The sequence below is a fragment of the Capricornis sumatraensis genome, chromosome 18, assembly GCF_032405125.1.
Source record: "Capricornis sumatraensis isolate serow.1 chromosome 18, serow.2, whole genome shotgun sequence".
Taxonomy (NCBI): Eukaryota; Metazoa; Chordata; class Mammalia; order Artiodactyla; family Bovidae; genus Capricornis; species Capricornis sumatraensis.
In genome coordinates this window covers 15,636,800-15,662,827 of record NC_091086.1, presented here as the reverse complement: position 1 = coordinate 15,662,827, position 26,028 = coordinate 15,636,800, and the positions used below count along the sequence as shown (strand labels likewise).

Sequence of the window (26,028 nt, the reverse complement as noted above, 5' to 3'; positions counted from 1 at the left end):
CTAGTCTCAATTTCAAAACATTGATAATCAGTATTTTTTCCCTTCAAAGTATCTTGGTCAATAAATCTTCTCACATTCATTAAATAATACTTTACTTCTTTCCAATTCAACTATTTCCAAACTATTAGGCAAATTCCTCAGTAATTGCTTAATCAATAAATCTTTACACCTGTCATTATTTGCTAATCCTACACATTTTAAAAGTATTCCTGTTATTTTTCTTTAGTAAAGTAGCATACAAGTACCACATACACCCTGATTTGTAGAGAACAAGGCTCCCTATTCCATGACAGGACTTCTCAAAAGCAGAAATATAATTTTGTTATTTGGATAAATATACATATTTTGGATAAATATCCCTGCAGATATACTGAACTACCAGCTAGGAAGGTTGACATTAAGATTTTTTTTCTTGGTAATCTATTCCTCTTTCAGGGGTCTCTTTTTGCTTCACACTACTGCATGCACCTGCTATTGAATTACCATTAGAAAATGTTAATTATAATTATAAATATTTTAGTTATTTAAAATATTTTTTCTGCTATGTTCAATTTCCTAATGATAGAAAAGCTCCTTTTATACTCAAAGTCTAAGTTAAATAAACATTTTTTCATAAAATGACTGTTGTTGCAAATGAAAATTAACAAGTTTATTAACAAATAAGATGTCTCAGTACGAAAAACACACTTCTAGTACTATACTTTTATCTAGACTATACCTGGAAGGCAACAACCACCACACATTTTCAAAACATAATGTATACAGCATTTGCAAGCAGGATAGTCAAAACTGCTGGTATTTTTACACACATTGACCACGTGAGGAAGAATATTATCAGCAGCATCCTCACCTTAGGAAATAGTATTTTAAATATTCACATATAGTAAATTTATATGTTAAGAATAATGTGGAGAAGGGAACTATTTATCTACTCACTATCATTATAATAAATGAGTATATAAAACGTCTACCTTTATAGACTCATTTATATAAAATATAAATATTTTTCTGTTCAGAAAATAGAACATTTTAATTTCTCATGATGGCCTGTTACGGAGAGAGCCTGTTATTTCTAACAGCAAGAAATGACACTTTTATATGAATACACGCCTGAAGACGTAAAACCTAATTTCAGAAAGCATTTAATTTCACCTACATCGCAGTCGGTGTGTCAGACACAGCATACCTCAAAAGCTATCCTGTAACATTCGCGGACAAGCGTCCACCCTATCTATCCATTGAAGACATTTCTGCTTTTTACCAGCGGCGAAGGAACTGTATTATTGTGGAATATGCGGCACATTCGGTATTAAATAGGCTCCCGGGGAAGGGCTGTCACTTTGGAGTTGGTCCCCGGGAAGGGCCGTTGTGTTCGGAGACAGCCACCCTTGCAGCAGAGCAGCGTCAACAGCGGCTCCTCCTTGAGCCACAGGCTCGGGCCCGCGAGCCGGCCGCAGGAGGCGCGAGCTGGAGCCCGGCAGCGGGCCGAGGCCCGAGGCCCGAGGCCCGAGCCTGCAGCGCGGGCTTAGAAACCGCTGCCACGCGCCGCCGTGCTCAGGTCCTTAGGCCCCGCAGTCCCCCGGCCGCGGTTTTCCCCAGCCCCGGCGCCGTTGCCAAGGCGACCGCCGCCGAACGTTCCCGCGGCGGGCCCCGCCCCCCGTCCAATCGGACCGGCGCTCGCCGGAGCCCAGATTCTCTTTGTTCCGCAGCCATTTCAGGCCTCGGACGGGAGGCAGCGCCGCTTCGGCAGAGGGCCCGAGCGCCGGAGGCCTCTGGGATGGTGTGGGACCGGGTAGGTGGCGTGAGGGTGCGCGGCCCCTGACTGGAGGGCGGGAACTGGGGCAAGCTGTTCGCAAGCTGCCTGACGGCCGCGGGGAGAGGCGCCGCCGCCTCATCGGTGCCAGCCTGGCCGTTTGGAGCCCGGCGGCGGCGGCGGCGCGGTTCTAAGCCCAACAGCTGCTGGCCCAGGCGTTCTTGGGGATCCGGACAGGGGGCGGGCGGCGGCTCTTCAGGTGTCCGAGGTTAGGGCCCGTAGCCCCTAAGGGGTGGCAGGAAGAAGGTCTGCGCCTCAGGGAGCTGACTGTTTGAACCGCGGCGTTTGAGGGCCCCGGGACAGCTGCTCCCCGCGGGTTCTGGGCACCGTCGGGCGCTGCCCCGGATGCCCGCTCTTTGTCCCGGGCCCGCACCCACCACCGCCTCCACACTCCGACGGCTGATCGCTGTCTCCAGGCGGCTTTTTTCCCCTTGGGGATTCGTGGTTTCACGACATGTTTACGTAACTGTACGGGTTTTGCGTGGGTCTGTGTTTTTTGCACTTCTGCCCTTCTGTACTTCGCCCACGCGAACACGCCCCAGGGAACTGCTGCTGAGAAGCGGACCCACGCCACAAGCAACCTGTTTGGGGAGTGGTTTTCTTCCTATTGAAAGCAATCGCTTGTTAACTTGTTTTCAGATTTTAAGAATCAACTGGATTTTACAAGGATTGCATAGTTTTAAGCACGTTACCTTAACCATCACTAATCAGTTCCATTCTTCCACAGATAAAAATATAGAAAATTAAGTTGGAGATTGTCCACAAATTGATTTTGACAGTTGTGTTAAGAAGCTTAGCAGCAATCCTGACTTGAAGCTTGTAGCTTGAATGATGAGTGTATAAATGGTGCTTTTTTTTTTAACCTAAAGGAAAGATTTTTTAAAAAAATACAAGTTGTATCGTGTAGTAGGTATTTGAAAATGCAAGACTGTAAAATGGCTGTCCTGACATACTCGTTTTTAGGATAACAAAAGTTACATTTGGTTTTAAGTTTCTCTATTTTGTCAAAGCTTTCGTATTAGAATGGTAAATAAGTTATACTTAATCAGGGGAGGATTCCGTTTTTTGAAATCAATTCTGTTTTCCGTTTTTACCCTCTCCTGCACCTATTCTTTTTAGAGAATGACTCTGCCAAGTTGAAAACTTGCAACTGCAAAAGAGAAATACTAGCTTGAAGGTGCAGATTTCTTTTTGACTCTGCATTGTATGCAATGCATAAATGCGTAACAGTTTGGCAGTTCACCTAATTTAATAGGAGCCTAATGAACTGTTAGTGATCCATTTTCTTTTACCTGAAAGAGGCCCCTACCAGATCAGCCTTGATGTTGTTACATTTTCATCCTAGATATTCAGGGAATGACTGAATTCCTCCCACAGAAGTATCTTAAAATATTTTAAAGATGTATAGCTTATTATCATTGTATATTGTGAGCAGGATAAGATTTTGGTAAAAATATATATGATTCCAGTTGTAAATCTTTCCGTTATCAAAACTTTTTATATCCATTGTTTTTATGACTAGTTTTTTTATATAATGTTAAAGCCATCTCATGAATTCTGTTTTTCTAAATCCTATAAATGAACTGCATTGGAATATAAATGTATTATGTTTAGAGGAATTGCTTGCAGTTAACCATGTTGGATTACTGCAGACACTGTTTTTAAGAAAAGGAATTTGGTTATACAGGAAGCCAAAGCAAGTGACATATATAATGAAATAAATTTATCAAATATAAACTGCAGAGAAGAACACAGCAATAAGTGGGAGTTATTTGTTTTGCCCAAGATATAAATTATGAATTTTTTCCTAAAATTGATATTTGAATACATATTGGTGCCAAAGAGATGTTGTTCCTAAAAAACAAAAGGGTGAAAAAGCTGAGAAAATCAAAGTGAAAAGTTTTTAGAAACAGTGTAGAGTAATTCCACCTTCAGAAAGGTAGGATCAGAGACAGCTAAGAGACAGCTAAATTCCCCAGGTGTTGAAAATCTTTCCTAGTTGGTACCATTCAGCCAGTGCTATGATAGCTCTCTGGTGAGTGCTGGCCGGCAGGAGAGGTCTCCTGGATTGTAGAGGGTGGGGAGTTTACAATGGAAGACAGAGATTTGCAGAAGTGGTAACTGTAGATTTGTAGTTCTATAGATGGATGTTGGGCTTCCTCGGTGGCTCAGTGGTAAAGAATCTGCCTGCAATGCAGGAACCTCAGGAGACTCAGGTTCAGTCCCTGGGTCAGGAAGATCCCCTGGAGGAGGGCATGGCAAGCTATTCCACTATTATTGCCTGGAACATACCATGACAGGCTAAATCCATAGGGTCCCAAAGAGTCAGGACATGACTGAAGCGACTTAGCACACAGATGGGAGTTGGGGTGGGAAAGAGTTTTCAGAAGCCATGTTTGCTTATTTCACGACTTCCCATACTAGAATTATTTGAGGTACTATGTAATAATGTTAAGAGTTCCAGAATCTTAATGGTTAAATGAGATACTAGAATAGGAGATTAGGGTGCAGATTTGTCTTAGAATTTTCTGCAGTAGATAAAACCAATACAGGAATGGTGGCTACATCTTATTCCAAAATGGCACCTGATAGCTGAGCAAATATTTGAAATCAGAATTGAAGGAAAGCTGAAGGAAATCTGATATCTGAAAGACTATAAGATTTGAATCAACATATGTCTTTTTAATGGTAAAAATTTTAAAACAAAGCAAGTCTTTTCAGTATAATACAATAAGTTCTTAGAAGTGGGCCTGGCATGTAGTAAACACTTCATAAATAATAACTGTTATTATCATCTTTGACATGGTCATTGGTATTTTAGAAAACTATTGAAAGCAACCATAAAATAATAATCACAGATATCAGGACCATGAGGTAATTAAGCCCTTTGATACATTTCCTTCCAATATTTTTTCTCAGTTTATTTGATTTTTATACAGTTGAGACCTTTATATTAATAATTTTGCTTTTTTCACCTAGCACCTAAGCATTCTGACATGCTGTGAAATTATTTTGTCTGCATCTTTTTAAATGACCACAAGATGTTTTTATGAGTTTCTCATAATTAAACATTTTGCTCTTGGACAGTTAGCAAGTTTCTTTTTTTGTTATATATTTGCAGTTATAATAAACACTACAATGAACATCCTTATACATAAAAAAATTTCTGTGTTTTAGATTACTTCCCAAAGTGAAAATATTGGGTCAGTATATATGAACATCCAAAAACTCAGTTCATATTGCCAAACTGCTTTTACTTAAGGGAATTTAATAATGGAATTAAATTGAGGAGCACAGCATTTATTGCCCTTTTGCTTGAGTTGAAAGGGAAGAGAGAGTGAATTAACATTTTTTTATATTGTAGGATGATGTAATGTGATACTCATCATTTGTAGGCATTTGGCATACATTATTACTTTTACATACATTATGCTCATTATCCTAGCCCCTTGTTGCTTTACACATGATAGTTACTTCCATTTTACTTATGGGAGAACTGAAATATCAGTAGGTAAGTAGTTTGCCCAGAGACTCAAGAGTGTTCTTGGCTGAATCTGAATCTAAATCTGCATGATTATGAAACACATATTCTTTTATTTATAAAATTTTATGTGACACACATATTCAGAATCTTATAATAAACATGTGTATAGATTGAATGAATGCAGAATCTTAAAATGTGTTTTATAGTTCACTCTAACAGTGAATCTATTAACTATAGATCATAGACCACATTTTTTTTAAATTAATTATTTGTTTATTTTTGGCTGCTCTCAGTCTTCAGTGCTTCTCGGGCTTTTCTCTAGTTGCGGGGAGCAGAGGCTGCTCTGTACTTGATGATGTGCAGGCTGCTCATTGCAATGGCTTCTTTTGTTGCAGAACACGGGCTCTAGGGCGTGCAGAATTCAGTGGTTGTGGTTCCAGGGCTCTAGAGCACAGACTCAGTAGTTGTGGAGCTCAGGGCTTAGTTGTTCTGGCATGTGGGATCTTCCTGCACCAGCGATAGAACCCATGTTTCCTGCATTGGCAAGCGGATTCTTTACTGCTAAGCCACCAAGGAAGCCCCATAGACCACGTTCTGAAGATAGTAAACTGAGCTGGAAGTAATGAATGAATGACTTGCAAAGTTTTAAAACAGAGAAGGTTTAACTATTCTGGTGTATTTTAAAAAGGAAAAAAAAAAAGAACTCCTTACCAGAATGAGGTATAATTGGTAAGGAGTATATAAAGCTGGTTTCTAAAATGATTGCAGCAAGCATTTGTGGGTTAAATGCTCTTGGTAAAGACCTCTTAGAGGAGGAGAAAACAAATCTATCAAATATGGGGGTTAAGAGAAATGACAAAGGCCCATTAAATAACTAAATTGAAAAACATGTTTAGTGAAATCCCTGGCAAAGTGTCAACTGAAGTCTTAATAGAAAAGAAAAAAATATATGTTGAGAGTAAGAGTATCAACAGGTGTGTGAGAATAATTTTATACTGAAAACTGAAGCAAAAAAAAATTTTTTTTAGTTGCATTTTGTAGTTGACTTTGAAGCACTCTGAAGCCATTAGTGAAATTATTGAGGAAGTCCCTGAATACCAAAGTAACCACTACAGTGAAAAGATTGAGCCCAGAAAGGTCAAGATTCCATTGCTTTTGTCTTTACTAAGGAAGGAATTAGGGGAGAGAAATACTTCACCAGATTGTGAGTGTACAAAAAAGGTGCAAATAAATAATTAGGGATAGGTGGTATCCATCAAAATTGTAAGTAAATGAATACAAACATGGATCATTATACTGCCATTAGAAATAATGTTTTTTAAAAATACTTAAGTAAAAATATAGTTTATTTTAGCTGGCACATAGGAAAATGATGGAAAGGTGCCAAATTATGGAGAACTTCATGGGCCCTTTATGCATTTAATGAGCATTTTTAGTGCTAAGATTGTCTCTTTTTCTCAAGAGATTTAGATCCTACTGTGGAGAGAGAGCTGTAAATGAAAAAAGTGCAGTGAAGTGCAGGTAAAGCTTTTATGATATAAATCTGATGAGATCCTGTAAATAGTTTCTGCTTTGTAGACAAACCAAACTCAGCCACTGTAGTGCAAAAGCAACCATAGACAATATGGAAACCAAGGGGTGTTATTAGATTTGATTGGTAGGCTTTAAGGAGAAGAAGGGGACAACAGAGGATGAAATGGTTGGATGGCATCACCTACTTGATGGACATGAATTTGAGCAAGCTCCAGGAGTTGGTGATGGACAAGGAAGCCTGGTGTGCTACAGTCCATGGGGTCACAAAGAGCTGGACACGACTGAGTGACTGAACTGAAGTAGAATCTCTAGTATATAGTAGAAGGATTTTAGGAGGAGATACCTGCTGAACCTTGTATTGCCGTAGCATGAGCCATTGAAAGATTTGAAACAAGAAATTTGTAGTGTTGATTTGTGTGATTCATTAAGAACAGAAAAATAGGTTATTTTTAGGTGCTCTAAACTAATAAGAGGATTCATTTTTTAAATGGGCAAATTCATAGACAAGGAAATACAGCTAGCCAATAAACATGAAATTAATGCTCTACCCCACCAATAGGAGAGAGCAAAGTAAAACAGTGAAAAATTTTTTTACCCATCAGATTGGCAAAAGTGAGAAGAATGTAGAATGTATTTTCCTAGAATGTATTGGTTAGATTGTAGGGAAACTCAAACATTGAATAAATCAGTACAGCCATTTTAAGTTTCAAGTAAAAACTTTTTTTGACTTGAGCAGTTTCTATTTCTAAGAGAAACACATGGGTATATCAGGAATCATGTATATTCAAGGAAGTCTTTGTCAGTAGCCACAGAACGTCCAGACTTTCAGGTCACCTTTTTTATCTCCTCTACTCTCAATCATTAAAAGGTCTATATTTGGCTCCTTTTTTTTTTTTTTTTTGCCCCGCATCCCAGCTCTTCATATTCTTCTCTGTGCGTTCATCTGCAAAATCCAAAGCTTGAAAAAGCTACTGTTCTCCCTCCCTTCTGCCTAAAAATCCTTATGTTTTGGATTATGTCCTCAGACTATGTGACTACTTCCCTTTATGATTGCTATCAACTGCTAACATTAAGGTCATTCCTCCTCATTTCTCTTATTTTTGCTCCAGGCTCTTGCCCCTCTCTTCAATACCACTCAGTCTTGATATTGAAATTAGAATAAGCATACCTGATTTTTCCTCCAGTGTTCCTTTCTACTGTCTTATCTCAGTCGCTCATTCCCAAAGTGGTTCCCTCTTGCACTGTCAGTAACTGCAGTCCCTCTGTGGTTGCTATTTCATGTTGTCTACTCTTTCCCCATGGTGATGGACAGGGAGGCCTGGCGTGCTGCGATTCATGGGGTCGCAGAGTCAGACGCGACTGAACTGAACTGAACTGAACTCTTTGCCCATACTTCCTATCTAGTAGTTCACTCCAGCCCTGACTTTCTCTTTGCCCCAATGGAATCGCCAGTTTGTTGATCCTATTACTGTCCTTGCCACTCACCCTCTTGATGTTTCTACTTCCTTTCTTACTCAGTTTAAATTCCATGGTTAATCACTCCTTTGGATGACTCCCTTGCTCTTCGCTTGTTTAGTAGAACCACACACTGGTTAAAACCAACTCTCTGCTTTCTTTGCGCCTGCCCCGAGGTGTCTTAGTATGGCTAGAAGAAAACACAGCCACATATGACCACATGCCTCGTGGGGATTGTTATGCTGCCTGTTGATTATACTGTATTTTCCTAGTCTGTTCACTTTCCCACTTTTCTCAATAACTATTTTGTATCTTCTTTTCTTCGCACCTCCAACATGTCTTTTCCCACCCTCATTTTCAGTTCATTACCTTGCTTCCTATTTTGTTAAGAAAACTGAAGCAGTCGGCAAACTTCCACACACTTCCACCGCCCCGTGAACTATGATCATCTGTGTCAATACATGTTGTCTTCTTGCTTGTTATCTTAGATGAGCTGTTCTATGTTCTTGTGTCTGCTTTTGTATTAGATCCCATCCTTTCTTCTCTATCATCTGCTCAAGGAATTCCTTCAGCTTCTGTCCTTCCACATTAAATTTTTCCTTTCCTGGAGTATTTCAGTCAGCAAAGAGACAAGCTACTATTTCTACTATGTAAAAAAAAAAAAAATTTGATCCACTCTTTACCACCTGTTTCCCCATATTTTTGGTTTCCTTTTGTGGCATTATTCCCTGAAAGAGTTGTCTATATTTGCTGTTGCTGTTTTCTCCTCCCATACTCTGTCAAACCCATTCCAGTCAGGCCTTTGCACCATTCTGAGCTGAGACAATTCCTTCATTTCTCCAGTAACTTCCATGTGGCCAGATGCCATATGTTATTGAGTCTGTTCATCTTACTTGACCTGTCAGCAACCTTTGATAGAGCTATTTCTCTTAATCTTGAAACTCTTTCTTCTTTGCTTTGCAGGATAACTCACACCCCTGGTTATCTCCTACCTCAGTGCTGGCTCCTTGTAATTCTCCTTTGCCTTTCTTTACACAGACTTAGTGTTGGAGAGCCCCAGAGCTCAGGCCTTGTTTTTTGTGTTTCACACATACTCATTCCATTGGTAATCTCATTCAGTCTCATGACTTTAAATACCGTCTAAATGCAATATATGCTCAGTCACTCAGTCGTGTCTGGCTCTTTTTAACCCCATGGGCTGTAGCCCACCAGGCTCCTCTGTCCTCGGAATTTTCCAGGCAGGAATAGTGGAGTGGGTTGCTGTTTGCTTCTCCAGGGGATCTTCTCCACCCAGGGATCAAACCTAGATCTTCTGCATTGCGGGAAGATTCCTTACCAACTGAGCCACCAGGGAAGTTTCCATCTAAGTGTGAGTAGTGCCCAAGTTTAGATCTTTTTCCTCTCTCTCTAATTCTTTACATAGTCAACTCCTATTCGACATTTCTACCTAACTGTCTAATAATAGGCCTCAGGCTCAGCTTGTCCGTAACTTACCGCCTAAACTTCCTCCCAGTACTGGCTCTACCCACAGACTTCACCATTTTGGTTTGTCAATGGCAACTCCATCCTCCCAGTACCTCACACTAAAATACTGGAGTTGTTCTTGACTGTGCTGTTTCTTTGACACATCCATTCCATCAAGACAACTTTTTTTCTTTTCCTAGATCATCAAACTATATCCAGAATTTTCCCATGCTTCACCCTCTTCACTCCCCTTATCCTGGTCCCATCCACAGCCATCATATCTTTTTGGATTACTTCCTAGGAGTCTATCTGATCTCCTTGTTCTGTCCTACCCTCCTGCCCGCAGTCTTCCTTCAGTATAGCAGCCAGAGCAAACCTTTTACGGTTAATACAGTCTCGGTCACTTCTCCATTCAAAGCCCTGAGGTTCCCCGTTTGACTCAGAAAATCTAGTCCTTAGGATAACTTACAAGGCTCTACATAATCTACCCAACCCGCTTCCTTTTCTTCTTACCTCCCTGACCTCATTTCCCACTACCAGTTTCCCTCCTTACCCACTGGCCTTTGCTCAGCTCTCACATTCTCTAAACACTGCTTAAGACTGCATCCTAACCTCCTATCCCCCTTATCCTGGATTCTTTTTTACTTTGTGCATACTACATACCACCTTCTAACACACAATTAGGAGTCAACAGGCTAGATCTCCATTGCCCTGTGGCCTGTTTTTGTACAGCCTATGAGCTAAGAATGGGTTTGGTTTTTTTTAATTTTTAAGGATTGTAAAACAGAAAGACTATATAACAGACACATTCTTAGTATTTGGCCTGAACATGGTCTGCAAAGTGCAGAAAATTTGCTTTCTAGGCCATTACAGAAAAGTTAGCACTAAATACTCTGTTTATTGTCTTTCTCTTCTTACATGAATGTAAGCTCCAGGAGGGCAAAGACCTTTGTTTTCTTTATTGCTCTATTTGCAATAAGAACAGTGCCTAGAATATAGACAGTCAGTAAGTATTTGTTAAAAGAATGAATTGCTTGTAATGGTATAAAATTAAAATGAAATGGCAACCCACTCCAGTATTCTTGCCTGGAAAATTCCCATAGACAGAAGAGCCTGGCAGGCTACAGTCCATGGGGTTGCAAGAGTTGAACATGACTTAGCCATTAAACCACCACCAAACCAGAGCTAAATATAATGAGTAGGAAAGTGAAGGCATATTTTAAATGCGTTCTTATAGAACCGAAGTAAAATTCATTTTATTTTGACATAAAGATATGTATTTAAGTGCCCCCAAAACAGCTCTGTAAGGATACAGCATCAAATGAATATTAGAGTACCTGGAAGAGACCAGGATTAGGAGAGGTACTTGAAGGGAACTTGAATTTCATCTGTATTGTTTACTTTAATACAGTGAGAAGCAGCAGATACCAATTTTTCATTTAAAGATTCTTCTAATGAAGAGAAAGGGGGAAAAATAGGTATTGATTAAAGCAGTGAGAAGAATTAGAGAGTAAGCAGGTAGAGAGGGAAGAAAACATTGCTGGCCAAATATGACATTTTAAAAAGGCAGTCTGAGAAGTGGGCAGTATCAATATTTGAAGATAGAGCAAGCAAAAGTAAGACTCTTAAGGAGGAAAAAACATAACATCAGGGAACTATAAGAAAACTGGTGGGGAGCATAGTGGGAAAAGGGGACAGAGTCTGCTAGGAGATTAGTTCAGAGAGAGACAGAATCCCACATTAGGAACAATTTTGTAGGCTATGGTAAGAGTAAGGTGAAAGTTGCTCAGTCATGTGCAACTCTTTGCGACCCCATGGACTGTACAGTCCATGGTATTCTCCAGGCCAGAATACTGGAGTGGGCAGCCTTTCCCTTCTCCAGGGGATCTTCCTAACCCAGGGGTCAAACCCAGGTCTCCCACATTGCAGGAGAATTCTTTAGCAGCTGAGCCACCAGGGAAGCCCATGCTAAGAATATGAGGTTCTATTTTTAATTGTGAAGAGAAACCATTGGACAGTTTTGATAGAGAGAAGATATAATTGCAACTTTAACTTGATCATTTTTGCTGCTTCATCTCAAAAAATGGGGCTGGAAGTGAACAAGAGGGAAGGCCGGGTACTACGTTTGTAGAAAATGGTATCTGGACTGTGGTAGACAGTATAGGAGAAAAGTGGTCAGATTCAGAGAATATTTTAAAGGTATATTTTAAGAGTATACTTCGACAGAACTGACTGATGGTTTAAGTGTAGAATATAAGGAAAATCAAGGATGACACCTTGGTATTTTGGCGTGAACAACTGGATGAGCACTAGGAGCATTTACTAATAATAGGCAACTGGAGGAGGAACAAATCTGAGTGAGATGAAGAAGGAAATCAAGTTCTGTTTTAGCCAGCAAAGTTTGAGATATCCATTTAATAAACAGGTAAATATATGTCTTACAAGATGTTAGATACTTGAGTCTGCAATTCAAAGGGCTAGCCACTGGCCCAAACTGGATAGATTATGTAGACAGGAGAAAGATGCCTGGGATATTTAGGGGTGGGGGGTCAGCAAGGTAAAATGAAAACCAAAGGAGATATATTGCCACAGGCTAAGAGGTGAAAGAATTGTAGCCTGTTTTCAGCACTGTGGAGAAATTAAGATGAGGCCAAGAAGAAACCATTTGGTTTGGCAACAAGGAAATCTCAGTCTCATGGAATATAGTTGAGGGGCGGGGGGGTGATGGGCGGGGAACAGGGTGATTGTACCCAACTTTCAAGATGTTTCTGTGAATGGAAGGGGATAATCGAGCATTAATTGGAAAGAGTGGGTAAATGGAGTCAAAGCTTGTTTTTAAAGATATTTTTAGATAATTTTAAACTTAGAGAAAAGTTATGGGGGGAGTAATTGGGAGAACTCTCATATACCCTTTACCTGCATCAACCCATTTGTAACATTTTGCCACATTCTTCCAGCCACTGCCACATGAGATTATTTTTTTGAGTAGATTGCATACATCTTGCTCCTCTACCCTTTAATACCTTAATATGTACTTCTTAAGAGCCACAGGATATTCTCTTCTGAAACCACATATAGTCATCAACTTCAGAAAATTTAGTGTTTTAAAGTCTGTATTACAACTCTTGTCACTTGTTCTGGTAACATCCTTTATAACATTTTTTTCCTGCAGTGCAGGATCTGGTCTAGGGTTTTATATTACTGTTTGTTGTCATCTTTTTAGACAATGAGTTTTTTTAATTGAATGTAGCCATTTTTCCTCATAATAGCCCCATGAGGTAGAAGTACTATTAATTATCTCATTTTGTAGATCATAGGTTAATTATTCTTTCCATGACTAATAAGTGGCAAAGCAAGAATGCAAAGTCAAGCTAAGGAACAACAGGGTTTGGACTCTTAAGCTGTATACAACAGTGCCTCCCATGTAGTGCATGGAAAAGTCTGGAATTCCTCATTTGACGTGGGCAAATAAGTCAAATATAGAAATCAGAGACAAAGATTCTTATATCAAAAAAGTGATTTTAAATTTCTAGATCTAGGTTATAACTCTTGGCAGTGGTGGATCAGAGTGTAATGTCACCTTGATGAGCATCAGGACAGAAGGAAACAAGGAAAGAAAAGTGAAGATATTTAAACTTGATATGTAAATTTTACCAGTGTGTGCATGCATGCTCTGTCATGTACAACTCTTTGCAGCCCCATGGACTGTAGCCGCCAGGCTCCTCTATTAATGGAATTTTCCAGGCAAGAATACAGGAGCGGGTTGCCATTTCTCCCTCCAGGGGATCTTCCTGACCCAGGGATCAAACCCACGTCTCCTGCATTGGCAGGCAGATTATTTACCACTGAGTCACCTGGGAAGCCCAAATTTTACCAGACACCTTGTTGGGCTATTGCTGGTTGTTTAGAAAGGTAGAATAAAGTACTTGAGTTCATTCTTTCATGGTAAAGTTTTAATTTGCAGTATATATGGGTATGAACTGGAGAACCCTGACATAAGTTTTGGCTCATAAAATACTGCTTATCAGACCTTTTCTGGAAAATATTAGGAGAATTAATTTAGGAAAAGAGCTTTAAACCGTGAATCATTAAAACCACAGGTGATCCAGTGAGCAGGAATTAGAACACTACATTGGATTTTTAGCTCAATGATGTTTTATACAGTTTTTGGTACACAGTTTTGAGGATATAATAGGCAAAGACTTCCATTGGGTAGAAATCCAAGTTATGATGAAAATTTTTGCACATAATGTTTTCAACTAAAGAATGAATTCAATAAGAACTGACCTAAGCCTGATGCAGTCAGTTCACAGGAGCCCAGGTATTTGCTGAAAGAATCACATGACATGAAATTCTTACTCAAGTAATTTAGCAGTCCCAGAACTACAACTGAGTTGAATACAAATTTCTGTGAAGACTTGGAGGATTTCAGTAGCAAGTATAAAATAAGGCTGGCTTTGGTATGTAGAATATGACCAGATTCATTATTTACTAAATGTTTTAACTTCTAGAAGCTGAAAAGGAGTATGGTCTTTAATTGCTTTGTAAGTATGGAAGTGAACCAAACAAGTGTAAATGACCTGTACAGCATTGCCCGGCCAGTTCTTTGTGCAGAGAAGAACTGAGACACGCCTTTTTCACTGATGTTATTTTGGCTTGTCATGGCACAGAGGACTTGAAGACCCAAGCAGGTGAAGACCCAAGCAGGTTGTCTTAATGCCTGGTGAAATTACACTGTCTGGGAGCTGAAGTGTCCTTTTTGCTTCCCCAAATGTCATCCTTCCCTTAGTCTGACACCACCCCCACCATACATCAAGGATGAAACTGGAGAGACTGTAAAGGAAGGAGGCTTTTCTGGAGTCTTGTTTTAGCATAGATAGTAAGCTCAGAAACAAGAGAGTGATACAGTAGTTTCAGATTTAATGTAGGAATTTGTTGGGGAAGCTTAAAAGCCAATAAAAAAAAATAAAAATTGAGTCATTAGAAAGGAAAAATCTCTAATAAAAAGCTTAGCTTTGTTTTACCCTTACATTCCAGTGGGCTAGAGGCTTTTGTGTTGGTGTTGTTACTTGCTGATCAGGTACACAGCAGGCATTTTTATTTGTTAAACAGAATCTACACCTTCACACTCCGGTGAGATTCTAGTAGAGTTTAAATTGCTCAGCAACTCAGACAAAACTGTGATTTCAGATCAAATTATTATTTGGGAATTATTATTTATTTGAGAAATAAAAACTCCTGTCCATCTCAAATGCTATGGGATCAAGTTCATCAACTGTGTAGCCACATATTGAGTTGTTGAATTGAGTAACATAAAGAAATCTTAGGAATTTCCTAGTTCATCTCTCTTTCTAGGCTTTTATTGTATTTGTAGTTTCCAGATAAAATATCCAGCATATATAAGTGCTGAATACATGTTTGCTTATTGATTTGATTTCTGGAGTTTCTTCTTTCTAGAACATGCGTGTTACTCCTGTAAGAATGTATAATGAAGAAGTGAATGAAGACTGTTTATTTCATTAACTGTAAATAATATGGATTAGTGACTTAATGACAATTTTTTCTTAAAATTAAAATATGACTTAAAGATTTTGCTTTCTGTGTCCCCAGTCCTACTCCAGGGAAATGATTCAGGAAAAATTTGTTTTATAATAAATGAATTTCTCTTTCTAAGGATCAGTTTAGTGTAGTAGAAATAGTGTGTACTCTTAAGGCAGTTCATTAGATTCCTGTGTCTATCAATTTTAAGTGTCTGATCATAGATGTTATCTACCTCATAGACTAGACACAGAGCTATACCATTAGTGTCAAGTTATAATTTGTAAGCATTTTTTCCACCCCCATCTTACTACATTAGCTTCCTTAAGGAGAAAAATATATTAAGAATCTGTTGATGAGTATAACATCTTTTTTATCTTAAATGAACAATTTTCATTTACTGTTTTTCAAAAGGTCTTAATTTTGTTTAAAATATTTAAAATTTTTTCTGTTCTTTTAAATTGGAGTATAGTTGATTTACAATGTTGGCTTAGTGATACTTAGAATACTCCAGTATTTCATGCCTGGAAAATTCCATGGACATAGAAGTCTGGCAGACTCAGTCAGTGGGGTCGCAAAGAGTCGAGCATGACTGAGTACACATATACTTCCTGTTTGTATTTCTGAGAAATCCGATTGACTTGCTTTATCTTTTTGTGCTGGGATTCATCATATTGACAGTTGAGTGCCCAATCCTGGTTTAATCAGTTGCATTTAGGAAATGCAATCACAAAGTGTCAGCCTTGCCATTAGAATCATTGGTTAGACATGGGCTATAGGCTTCTCTATTTCTTTAGGAAAGACCTTTGAGTTTACTATAATTATCAGAAAATCAGTGCACTGTGCAAAAACAGAGAGAGAAAAGAGCCTCATAATATAGAACCAGATGTTGTTACTATGATTTTTTTTTAATTTTTTAATTGAAGGATAATTGCTTCAAACTTTGTGGTTTTCTGTCACACATCAACAAGAATCAGCCATAGGTATACCCATGTCCCCTCCCTCCCATCCCCCTCCCCATCCCACCCTTCAGCCTGTCACAGAGCCCCTGCTTGCATTCCCTGAGTCACACAGCAAATTCCCAATGGCTGTCTATTTTATATATGGTATTGTAAATTTCCATGTTACTCTCCATACATCTCACCTTCCCCCTTCTCCCCTCCTCCCCTCCTCCCATGTCCATAGGTCTGTTCTTTGTGTCTATTTCTCCATTTCTGCCCTGAATGTTACTGTTTTAAAAAATAGACATCAAATTATTTTCCTTAATTAATTTGTAATGTTGATTTCTGGGTCTTGATTTCTCCATTAAAAAAAAAAAGTTAGATACTGTTTATTGCTGTTTTCATTTTGATGATAAGATGTTGGAAGATCTATTTTCTAATTACAGTTACAGTTTAAAGTGATAAATTTCCATTTCATGAGATGAGGGGGATGAATGGTGACATGATACTTATTTGGCTGATGTTTATGAGACACTAATAAGCTTTTTAACCCAGGGTTCAGTTTTAAGGGTATATTCTTAAAACTAAACACTTTCTTAGTATGTATAAGAGATGAACGTTATCTTTTATATGTCTAATATAATCTCAGATTTCCTTGCCATCACACGTTTTGTTCTAGGTTTTGTATTCGTTAATTTTTTAAGGTTTCAATCTTGATTGAGGCTTGTTGTTTCTTTGTCATGGTAATAAAACAAACACAGAGTATGTGCTGTTGTTTGTCATACTAAACAATTACTTGTACATACCATGCGTTATACAGCATTATTGCCTGGATTACACAGCATTTTTCCATTGTGGATTATCTGTAGAATTTACTTTGTGATACTCTTTTCCTGTCTCCTTATATACCACAAAGACTGCCTGTGATCACCTACTTAGTTTTCATTCTTGTGAAATTTTTACAAACTGGTTATAATACATTTATATCTGATTTAATACTCACCACTTGATTTCTGTTTCTTTTTTTTGTTCCTGTATTCCTCCAATATTTTTCTTTTGATTTTTCTATTTCTTTAGAATATCACCTCATTTAAATGATGAGTCAAAGAGCCCATTTTCTTATATATTCTCTGCTCATACAAATATAGTTTAAGTAATCGTCATCTTAATTCTACCTGATGATATAAACTATCCTCATTAAATCTGTTTTTTAAATGATAATTTTAATGGGGAGTTAAGTGTGACGGGAATGAACATTAAGTGCTTACGATTGCATCATTTTTTACATTCTCAATTAATCTTCTCTTCAACCCCATTTCACAGATGACTAAACTGTGACTCAAAGTTAAGCTACTTTCCTAAAAAAGACAGTTGGTAGAACTAAGATTGTATGTATGATTCTGGATCCCATGCTTTGCCTCTATCCTCTTGCTTAGCAACAAAAATAGTGTAGAACAATGTTCAGCTCAGGCACTAAAATTATAAAAATTGACTTCCTTTCATAAGTTTTTTCTGCTGTGTCTTCCCACAGCTGAAATCTGAATAACATATGCCCCTATTATGAGTGAGATGAGAACCAACCTACAGGCTGCTTATTACCATTTGTTACCTTTCTGTTGTACTGTCTAAACTGCTCTGACCCTTCTACCAGTTCAGCCTTGGCCAGGGAACACTGTGCTATGTTCCTTTTTCTGTTTATGCTTAAAAATGTGAAATACTGAATCAACCCATTACCCTTAACAATCAAAGATAGTTTGGGGCATGAATGAGAAACTCACAGGGCCCTCTCACTTGAGAACTTTAGGAGGAATCTTAACTGTAACAAAACAATATACCTGTAATCACTGAAATGATCTGTAGTGGATGTCCCGTGTGCTATCTTGTTTTTCAAAGAACTATCAGCTTAGCTCCCAATCAACTATATAGATGTGTCTCCCTTTATAAACTAAATTCTGAAATATTGAATCATATATATTTTACTTTATAATTTCAGATGTGTTATGTAGGAAAATATGTGGTTATTTGCATTATACCCTTTTTTTACCATGTTTTTAAATACAGTAAGTATAGCTGTAATCAATAGCTTGCCTGGTGCTGATATATTTTAATCATTCAATGCCAGAATTTTACCAAGAGCCACCATAGTCTTGCTAGGGCATGTACAGATTTATCTCCATCTTGCATATATGTCCACACATAAACCATCAAGCAAATAATCTAGCAGTGTAGAGTAATGTTACTTTAATCCATTTTGAGTTTATTTTTGCGGTCCTGTTTCGTTCTTTCACGTGTGAATATCCAGTTCTCTCCCTAGGTCTTCCCTGGTGGCTTATATGGCAAAGAATCTGCCTGCAGTGCAGGAGACCCAGGTTCGATCTCTGGGTCGGGAAGATCCTCTGGAGAAGGGAATGGCTGCCTGCTCCAGTATTCTTGCCTGGAGAACTCCATGGATAGAGGAGCCTGGTGGGCTACAGTTCATGGGGTCGCAGAGCTGGACACAACTGGGAGACTAACATCTAGTTTTCCCAGCACCATTTATTGAAGAGACTATCTTTTCCCCACTGAGGAGTCTTGGCTCCTTTGTCAAGTATTATTGACTGTATATGCATGGGTTTATTTCAGGGCTCTCAATTCTGTTCCATTGGTCTGTATGTCTGTTTCTATGCCAGTACTGTTTTGATGTCTTTTGCTTTGTAGTACAGTTTGAAACCAAGAAGTGTGATGCCTCTAGCTTCATTATTTTTTTGTAGGATTGCCTTGGCTAATTAGGGTCTTCTGTGGTTCCATATGAATTTTAGGGTTTTTTTTTTTCTATTTCTGTAAAGAAAAAAGACATTGGAATCTTGAAAGAGATTGCATTATCTCTGGATGGCTTTGGGTATTATGGACACTTTAATAATAGTCCTCCAGTCCATGAACATGGTATATCTTTCTGTTTGTTTCTTCTTCAGTTTCTTTCCTCAGTATGTTATAGTTTTCAGTGTACAGACTTTGGTCTCCTTCATTAAATTTATTCCTAAGTATTTTATTATCCTCTTTGATGGTATTGTAAATGGAACTGGATTTTTTTTTCAGACAGTTTCTTATTAGTGTATAGAAGTGCATTGGTTTTTGCATGTTGAATTTTTTTATCCTGTAACTTTACAGAATTCATTTATTGGTTTTTTGATAGAATCTTTATAATTTTCTATGTGTAATATCATGTCATCAGCAAACAGACAAATATACTTCTTCTGTTCTAATTTGGATGCCTTTTACTACTTTTTTTCTTGCGTGATTCCTCTAGTATTCCGTTGAATTGGAGTTTTGGGAATGGGCATTCTTATCTTATTCCTGATCTTACAGAAAAAGTTTTCAGTCTTTCATTATTGAGTATAATGCTACCTGTGAGTTTGTTATATATGGCCTTTTTTTATGTTGAGATATGTTTCTTCTATATCAAGTGTGTTGAAAGTTTTTATCATTAATAGATACTGGATACTGAATTCTGTATGTTTTTTCTGCCTCTGTTGACATCATTATTCATATCTTTCATTTTGTTAATGTGATAAATCAGTTGATTTGTGTGTGTTGAATCATCCTTTCATCCCAGGGATTAATCTCACTTGATTATGACATATGATCCTTTGAAAGTGCTGTTGAATTTGGTTTGTTAGTAATTTGTTGAAATTTTTTTTCCTGTATCCATCAGAGATGTTGGCTTGTAATTTTCTTCTAGTGTTCTTATCTGGTTTTCCTATCAAGGAAATGCTGACCTTATAAATTGTATTTGGAAGTGTTCTTTCCTCTTCATTTTTGGTAAGAGAGAATTAATACTAATTCTTCTTTTAGTGTTTGGTAGAATTCCCCAGTGAAACCATCTGATCTTGATCTGGTCTTTGTTAGGATTCTGTCTGATTCAGTCAGCTTACTCATTATTGGTCTGTTCAGATTTTCTGTTTCTTCATGATTCAGTTTGGTACATCATATATGTTTCTGATAATGTATTTTTTTCTAGTTTGTCCAATTTATTTTGTATAATGGTAGTCTCTGGTCATTGCAAGCACCCTCTTCCAACAACACAAGAGAAGACTCTACACATGGACATCACCAGATGGTCAGTACTGAAGTCAGGTTGACTATATTCATTGCAAACAAAGATGGAGAAGCTCTATACAGGCAGCAAAACAAAACCGGGAGCTGACTGTGGCTTAGATCGTGAACTCCTTATTGCCAAATTCAGACTTAAATTGAAGTAAGTAGGCAAACCACTAGTCATTCAGGTATGACCTAAATCAAATCCCTTATGATTATACAGTGGAAGTGACAAATAGACTCAAGGGATTAGATCTGATAGAGTGCGTGAAGAACTATGGATGGAGGTTCGTAACATTGTACAGGAGGCAGTGATCAAAACCATCCTCAAGAAAAATAAACGCAAGAAGGCAAAGTGGTTGTGTGAGCAGGCCTTACAAATGTATAGCTGAGAAAGGAAGAGAAGTGAAAGGCAAAGAAGAAAAGGAAAGATAAACCCATCTGAATGCAGAGTTCCAGAAAATAGCAGAGAGAGATAAGAAGGCCTTCCTAAGTGAATAATGCAAAGAAATAGAGGAAAACAACAGAATGGGAAAGACTAGAGATCTCTTCAAGAAAATTAGAGATACCAACGGAACATTTCACGCAAAGATGGGCTCGATATAGGACAGAAACATGAACCTAACAGAAGCAGAAGATGTTAAGAAGAGGTGACAAGATTACACAGAAGAACTGTACAAAAAAGATCTTCATGACCCAGATAACTGCGATGGTGTGATCACTCACCTAGAGCCAGACATCCTGGAGTGCAAAGTCAAGTGAGCCTTAGGAAGCATCACTGCGAACAAAGCTAGTGGAAGTGATGGAATTCCAGTTGAGCTATTTCAAATCCTGAAAGAAGATGCTGTGAAAATGCTGTACTCAATATGCCAGCAAATTTGGAAAACTCAGCAGTGGCCACAGGACTGGAAAAGGTCATTTTTCATTCTAATCCCAAAGAAAGGCAATGAAAAAATGTTCAAACTACCGCACAATTGCATTCAAACTACTGCACAATTGCACTCATCTCACACGCTAGTAAAGTAATGCTCAAAATTCTCCAAGTCAGGCTTCAACATTATGTGAACCGAGAACTTCAGATGTTCAAGTTGGAGTTAGAAAAGGCAGGGGAACCAGAGACTGCCTCATACCCCTTTTACCATCTTTTTAAATAGAAGAAACAGAATGCCAACATCCGTTGGATCATAGAAAAATCAAGAGAATTCCAGAAAAACATCTGTTTCTGCTTCATTGACTATGCTAAAGCCTTTGACTATGTGCATCACAACAAACTGGAAAATTCTTAAAGAGATTGGTATACCAGACCACCTTATCTGCCTCCTGTGAAACCTGTATGCAGGTCAAGAAGCAACAGTCAGAAATGGTCATGGAACAACAGACTGGTTCCAAATTGGGAAATGAGTATGTCAAGGCTGTCTATTGTCAGCTTATATTGCCTGCTTATTTAACTTATATGCAGAGTATATTGTGTGAAATGCTGGGTTGGATGAAGCACAAGCTGGAATCAAGATTGCCAGGAGAAATAGCAATAACCTCAGATATGCAGATGACACCACCCTTATGGCAGAAAGCAAAGATGAACTAAAACTCTTGATGAAGGTGAAAGAGGAGTGTAAAAAAGCTAGCTTAAAATTCAGCATGTGAAAAATGAAGATCATGGCATCCGGTCCCATCCATTCATGGCAAATAGATGGGGAAATAATGAAAACAGTGAGAGACTTTATTGTCTTGGGCTCCAAAATCACTGCAGTTGGTGACTGCAGCCTTGAAACTAAGACACTTGTTCCTTGGAAGAAAAGCTATGACAAATCTCTGCTTATTAAAAAACAGAGACATTACTTTGCCAACATCGGTCCATCTTGTCAAAGCTGTGTTTTTTTCGAGTAGTCATGTATGGATGTGATAGTTGGACAGTAAAGAAGGCTGAGAGAGCTGAAGAATTGATGCTTTTGAACTGTAGTGTTAGAGAAGACTCTTGAGAGTCCCTTGGACTGCCAGGAGATCCAACCAGTCCATCCTAAAGAAATCATCCTGAATATTCATTGGAAGGACTGGTGCTGAAGCTGCAATAATTTGGCTATTGGATGGGAAAAAGTGACTCATTAAAAACGACCCTTATGTTGGGAAAGAACGAAGGCAGGAGGAGAAGGGGTCGACAGAGGGCAAGATGGTTGGGTGGTGTCACCGACTCAATGGACCTGAGTTTGAGCAAGCTCTGGGAAACGGTGAAGGACAGGGAGGCCTGGCATGCTGCAGTCCATGGGGTTGCAAAGAGTCCGACACAACTAAGCGATTGAGCAACAGAGGATAGTCTCTTGGGACCTTTGTATTTCTGCGGTATCAGTTATAATGTCTCCTCTTCCATTTATAATTTTAAGTTCTCCTTTGTTTAGGCTAGTTAAAGCTTTTTGTCAATTTTGTTTATCTTTTCAAAGAACCAACTCTTGATTTTGGTAATTTTTTTATTATTTTGTTTTTCACTGCTTTCTTTATTTCTGCTTTAATTTTTTAAATTCCCTTCTGCTAAACTGGGAGTTAGTTTGTTCTTTTTCTAGTATCTTGAGGCATAGGGTAAGGTTTTTTATTTGATATCTTTAATTATTTCTTGATGTATGTGGTTTTGTCTGTAAACTTACCTCTTACAGCTGCTTTTGCTGCATCTCATAAGATTTGGTGTGTTGTGTTTTTACTTCATTTTGTCTGAAGATATATTTTTATTCATTTTTAAATTTATTTTTTGATCCATTAGTTGTTCAGGAATGTGTTCATTTCTATGTATTTGTGAATTTTCCAGCTTTCTCCCTATTGTTGATTTGTAGTTCCATACCGTTGTTATCAGAAAAGATGTTCGATATAACTTCTGTCTTGAGTTTGTTGAGACTGGCTTAGTTGCCTGCATGTGATCTAACCTGGAGAGTGTTTCAGGTGCACTTGAGAAGAATGTGTGTTCCGTTCCATTTTGGGTGGAATGTTCTGTATGTGTTTATTATGGCCATTTGGGCCTCTATGGTGGCTCAAATGGTAAAGAATCTTCCTGCAATGCTGGAGACCTGGGTTTGATCCCTGAGTTGGGAAGATCTCCTGGAGGAGGGCTTGGCAACCAACTCTAGTATTCCTGCCTGGAGAAGCCCCATGGACAAAGGATCCTGGTGAGCTATAGTCCATGAGGTCTCAAAGAGTCGGACATAACTGAGTGACTAAGCACATGGCCATTTACTCTATAGTAAATTTATCTGATTTATCTGTGTGGATGATCTAGCCTTTGTTAAGAGTGGAGTATTAAAGTCTCCAACTATTACTGTATTATTTCTTCTTTTAGTTCTGTGGTTATATGCTGTATATGTTTAGGTGCTCTGATGCTGGGTACTATATATTTACAGTTGTTATATCTTTTTGATGGATTGATTCCTTTATGATAATATGATGAACATTTTTTTGTCTCTTTAGACCATTTTTAATTTCAAGTCTTATTTGTCTATTATAAGTATAGCTATTTCTACTTTCTTTTGGTTACCGTTTGCTTGAGGGATCTTTTTTCATCCTCATTCTCAATCTACTTGTGTCCTTAAAGATAAACTAAGTCTCTTTTAGACAGTATATTGTGGATCTTGTACATTTAAAAATTTTTTTAGAAATTTTTCTCCACCATTCTGACTTTTGATTGGATAATTAACCTATTTATGTTTAAGGTAATTATTGATATGTAAGGACTTACTGTTGCCATTTTGAGAATTGTTTTCTAGCTGTTTTGTAAATTGTTCCTTTCTTGCTGTCTTGGTGGTTTGATGACTTTTTGTAGTGTTATACTTTGAATCCTTTATCATAATCTTTTGTGTATTTACTATAGATTTTTCCTTTGTGGTAACCATAAAGCTTACATAAATATAACATCCTATTTTAAACTGATAACAACTTCAGAAGCATACAGAAACTTTACACTTCCACATATCTCCCTATCACATTTTAGACTACTGATGTTACAGTTTCCATATTTTTATGTTCAATTCAGTCCCTCAGTCTTGTCAGACTCATTGCGACCCCATGAATTGCAGCACGCCAGGCCTCCCTATCCCATCACCAACTCCTGGAGTTTACTCAGACTCATGTCCATCAAGTCGGTGATACCATCTAGCCATCTCATCCTCTGTCGTCCGCTTCTCCTCCCCCCAATCCCTGCCAGCATCAGGGTCTTTTCCAATGAGTCAACTCTTCGCATGAGGTGGCCAAAGTATTGGAGTTTCAGCTTTAGCATCATTCCTTCCAGTGAACACCCAGGACTGATCTCCTTTAGGATGGACTGGTTGGATCTCCTTGCAGTCCAAGGGACTCACAAGAGTCTTCTCCAGCACCACAGTTCAAAAGCAATTCTTCGGCGCTCAGCTTTCTTGACAGTCCAACTCTCACATCCATACATGACCACTGGAAAAACCATAGCCTTGACTAGACGGACCTTTGTTGGCAAACTAATGTCTCTGCTTTTCAGTATGCTATCTAGGTTGGTCATAACTTTCCTTCCAAAGAGTAAGCTTCTTTTAATTTCATGGCTGCAATATCAAACTATTGTAGCTGTGATTATTTTTAATACTTTGAAAAACACATTTAAACTAGAGTTGTAAATAAATACCACCATTAAAATATCAGTGAATCTGTGTTTCATAATATATTATGAAGCTAGTGGAGGTGATAAAATTCCAGTGGAGCTATTTCAAATCCTGAAAGATGATGCTGAGAAAGTGCTACACTCAATATGCCAGCAAATTTGGAAAACTCAGCAGTGGCCACAGGACTGGAAAAGGTCAGTTTTCATTCTAATCCCAAAGAAAGGCAATACCAAAGAATGTTCAAACTACCACACAGTTGCACTCAACTCACAATGCTAGTAAAGTAATGCTCAAGATTCTCCAAGTCAGGCTTCAGCAATATGTGAACCGTGAACTTCCAGATGTTCAAGCTGGTTTTAGAAAAGACAGAGGAACCAGAGATCAAATTGCCAACATCCGCTGGATCATGGAAAAAGCAAGAGAGTTCCAGAGAAACATCAATTTCTGCTTTGTTGACTATGCCAAAGCCTTTGAGTGTGTGGATCACAAGAAACTGTGGAAAATTCTGAAAGAGATGGGAATACCAGACCACCTGACCTGCCTCTTGAGAAACGTATATGCAGGTGAGGAAGCAACAGTTAGAACTGGACATGGAACAACAGACTGGTTCCAAATAGGAAAAGGAGTATGTCAAGGCTGTATATTGTTACCCTGCTTATTTAACTTCTATGCAGAGTACATCATGAGAAACGCTGGGCTGGAAGAAGCACAAGCTGGAATCAAGATTGCTGGGAGAAATATCAATAACCTCAGATATGCAGATGACATCACCCTTATGGCAGAAAGTGAAGAGGAACTAAAAAGTCTCTTGATGAAAGTGAAAGAGAGTGAAAAAGTTGGCTTAAAGCTCAGCATTCAGAAAACAAGGATCATGGCATCTGGTCCCATCACTTCATGGGAAATAGATGGGGAAACAGTGTCAGACTTTATGTTTTTGGGGTCCAAAATCAGATGGTGATTGCAGCCATGAAATTAAAAGTAGCTTACTCCTTCGAAGGAAAGTTATGACCAACCTAGATAGCATATTGAAAAGCAGAGACATTACTTTGTCAACAAAGGTCCGTCTAGTCAAGGCTATGGTTTTTCCAGTAGTCATGTATGGATGTGAGAGTTGGACTGTGAAGA

General features: G+C 38.4%; 1 protein-coding gene across 1 annotated transcript in view; it reads left to right on the top strand.

Moving 5' to 3' along the window:
* The first annotated feature begins 1,709 nt into the window (after positions 1-1,709).
* Positions 1,710-26,028, top strand: part of TNPO1 (transportin 1) — an 82,833-nt gene continuing 58,514 nt past the window's right edge. The window contains exon 1 of the mRNA XM_068990376.1: positions 1,710-1,792. Coding sequence (XP_068846477.1) covers positions 1,778-1,792 — 15 coding nt within the window. The 5' untranslated portion in view covers positions 1,710-1,777. The remainder of the gene's footprint in view (positions 1,793-26,028) is intronic.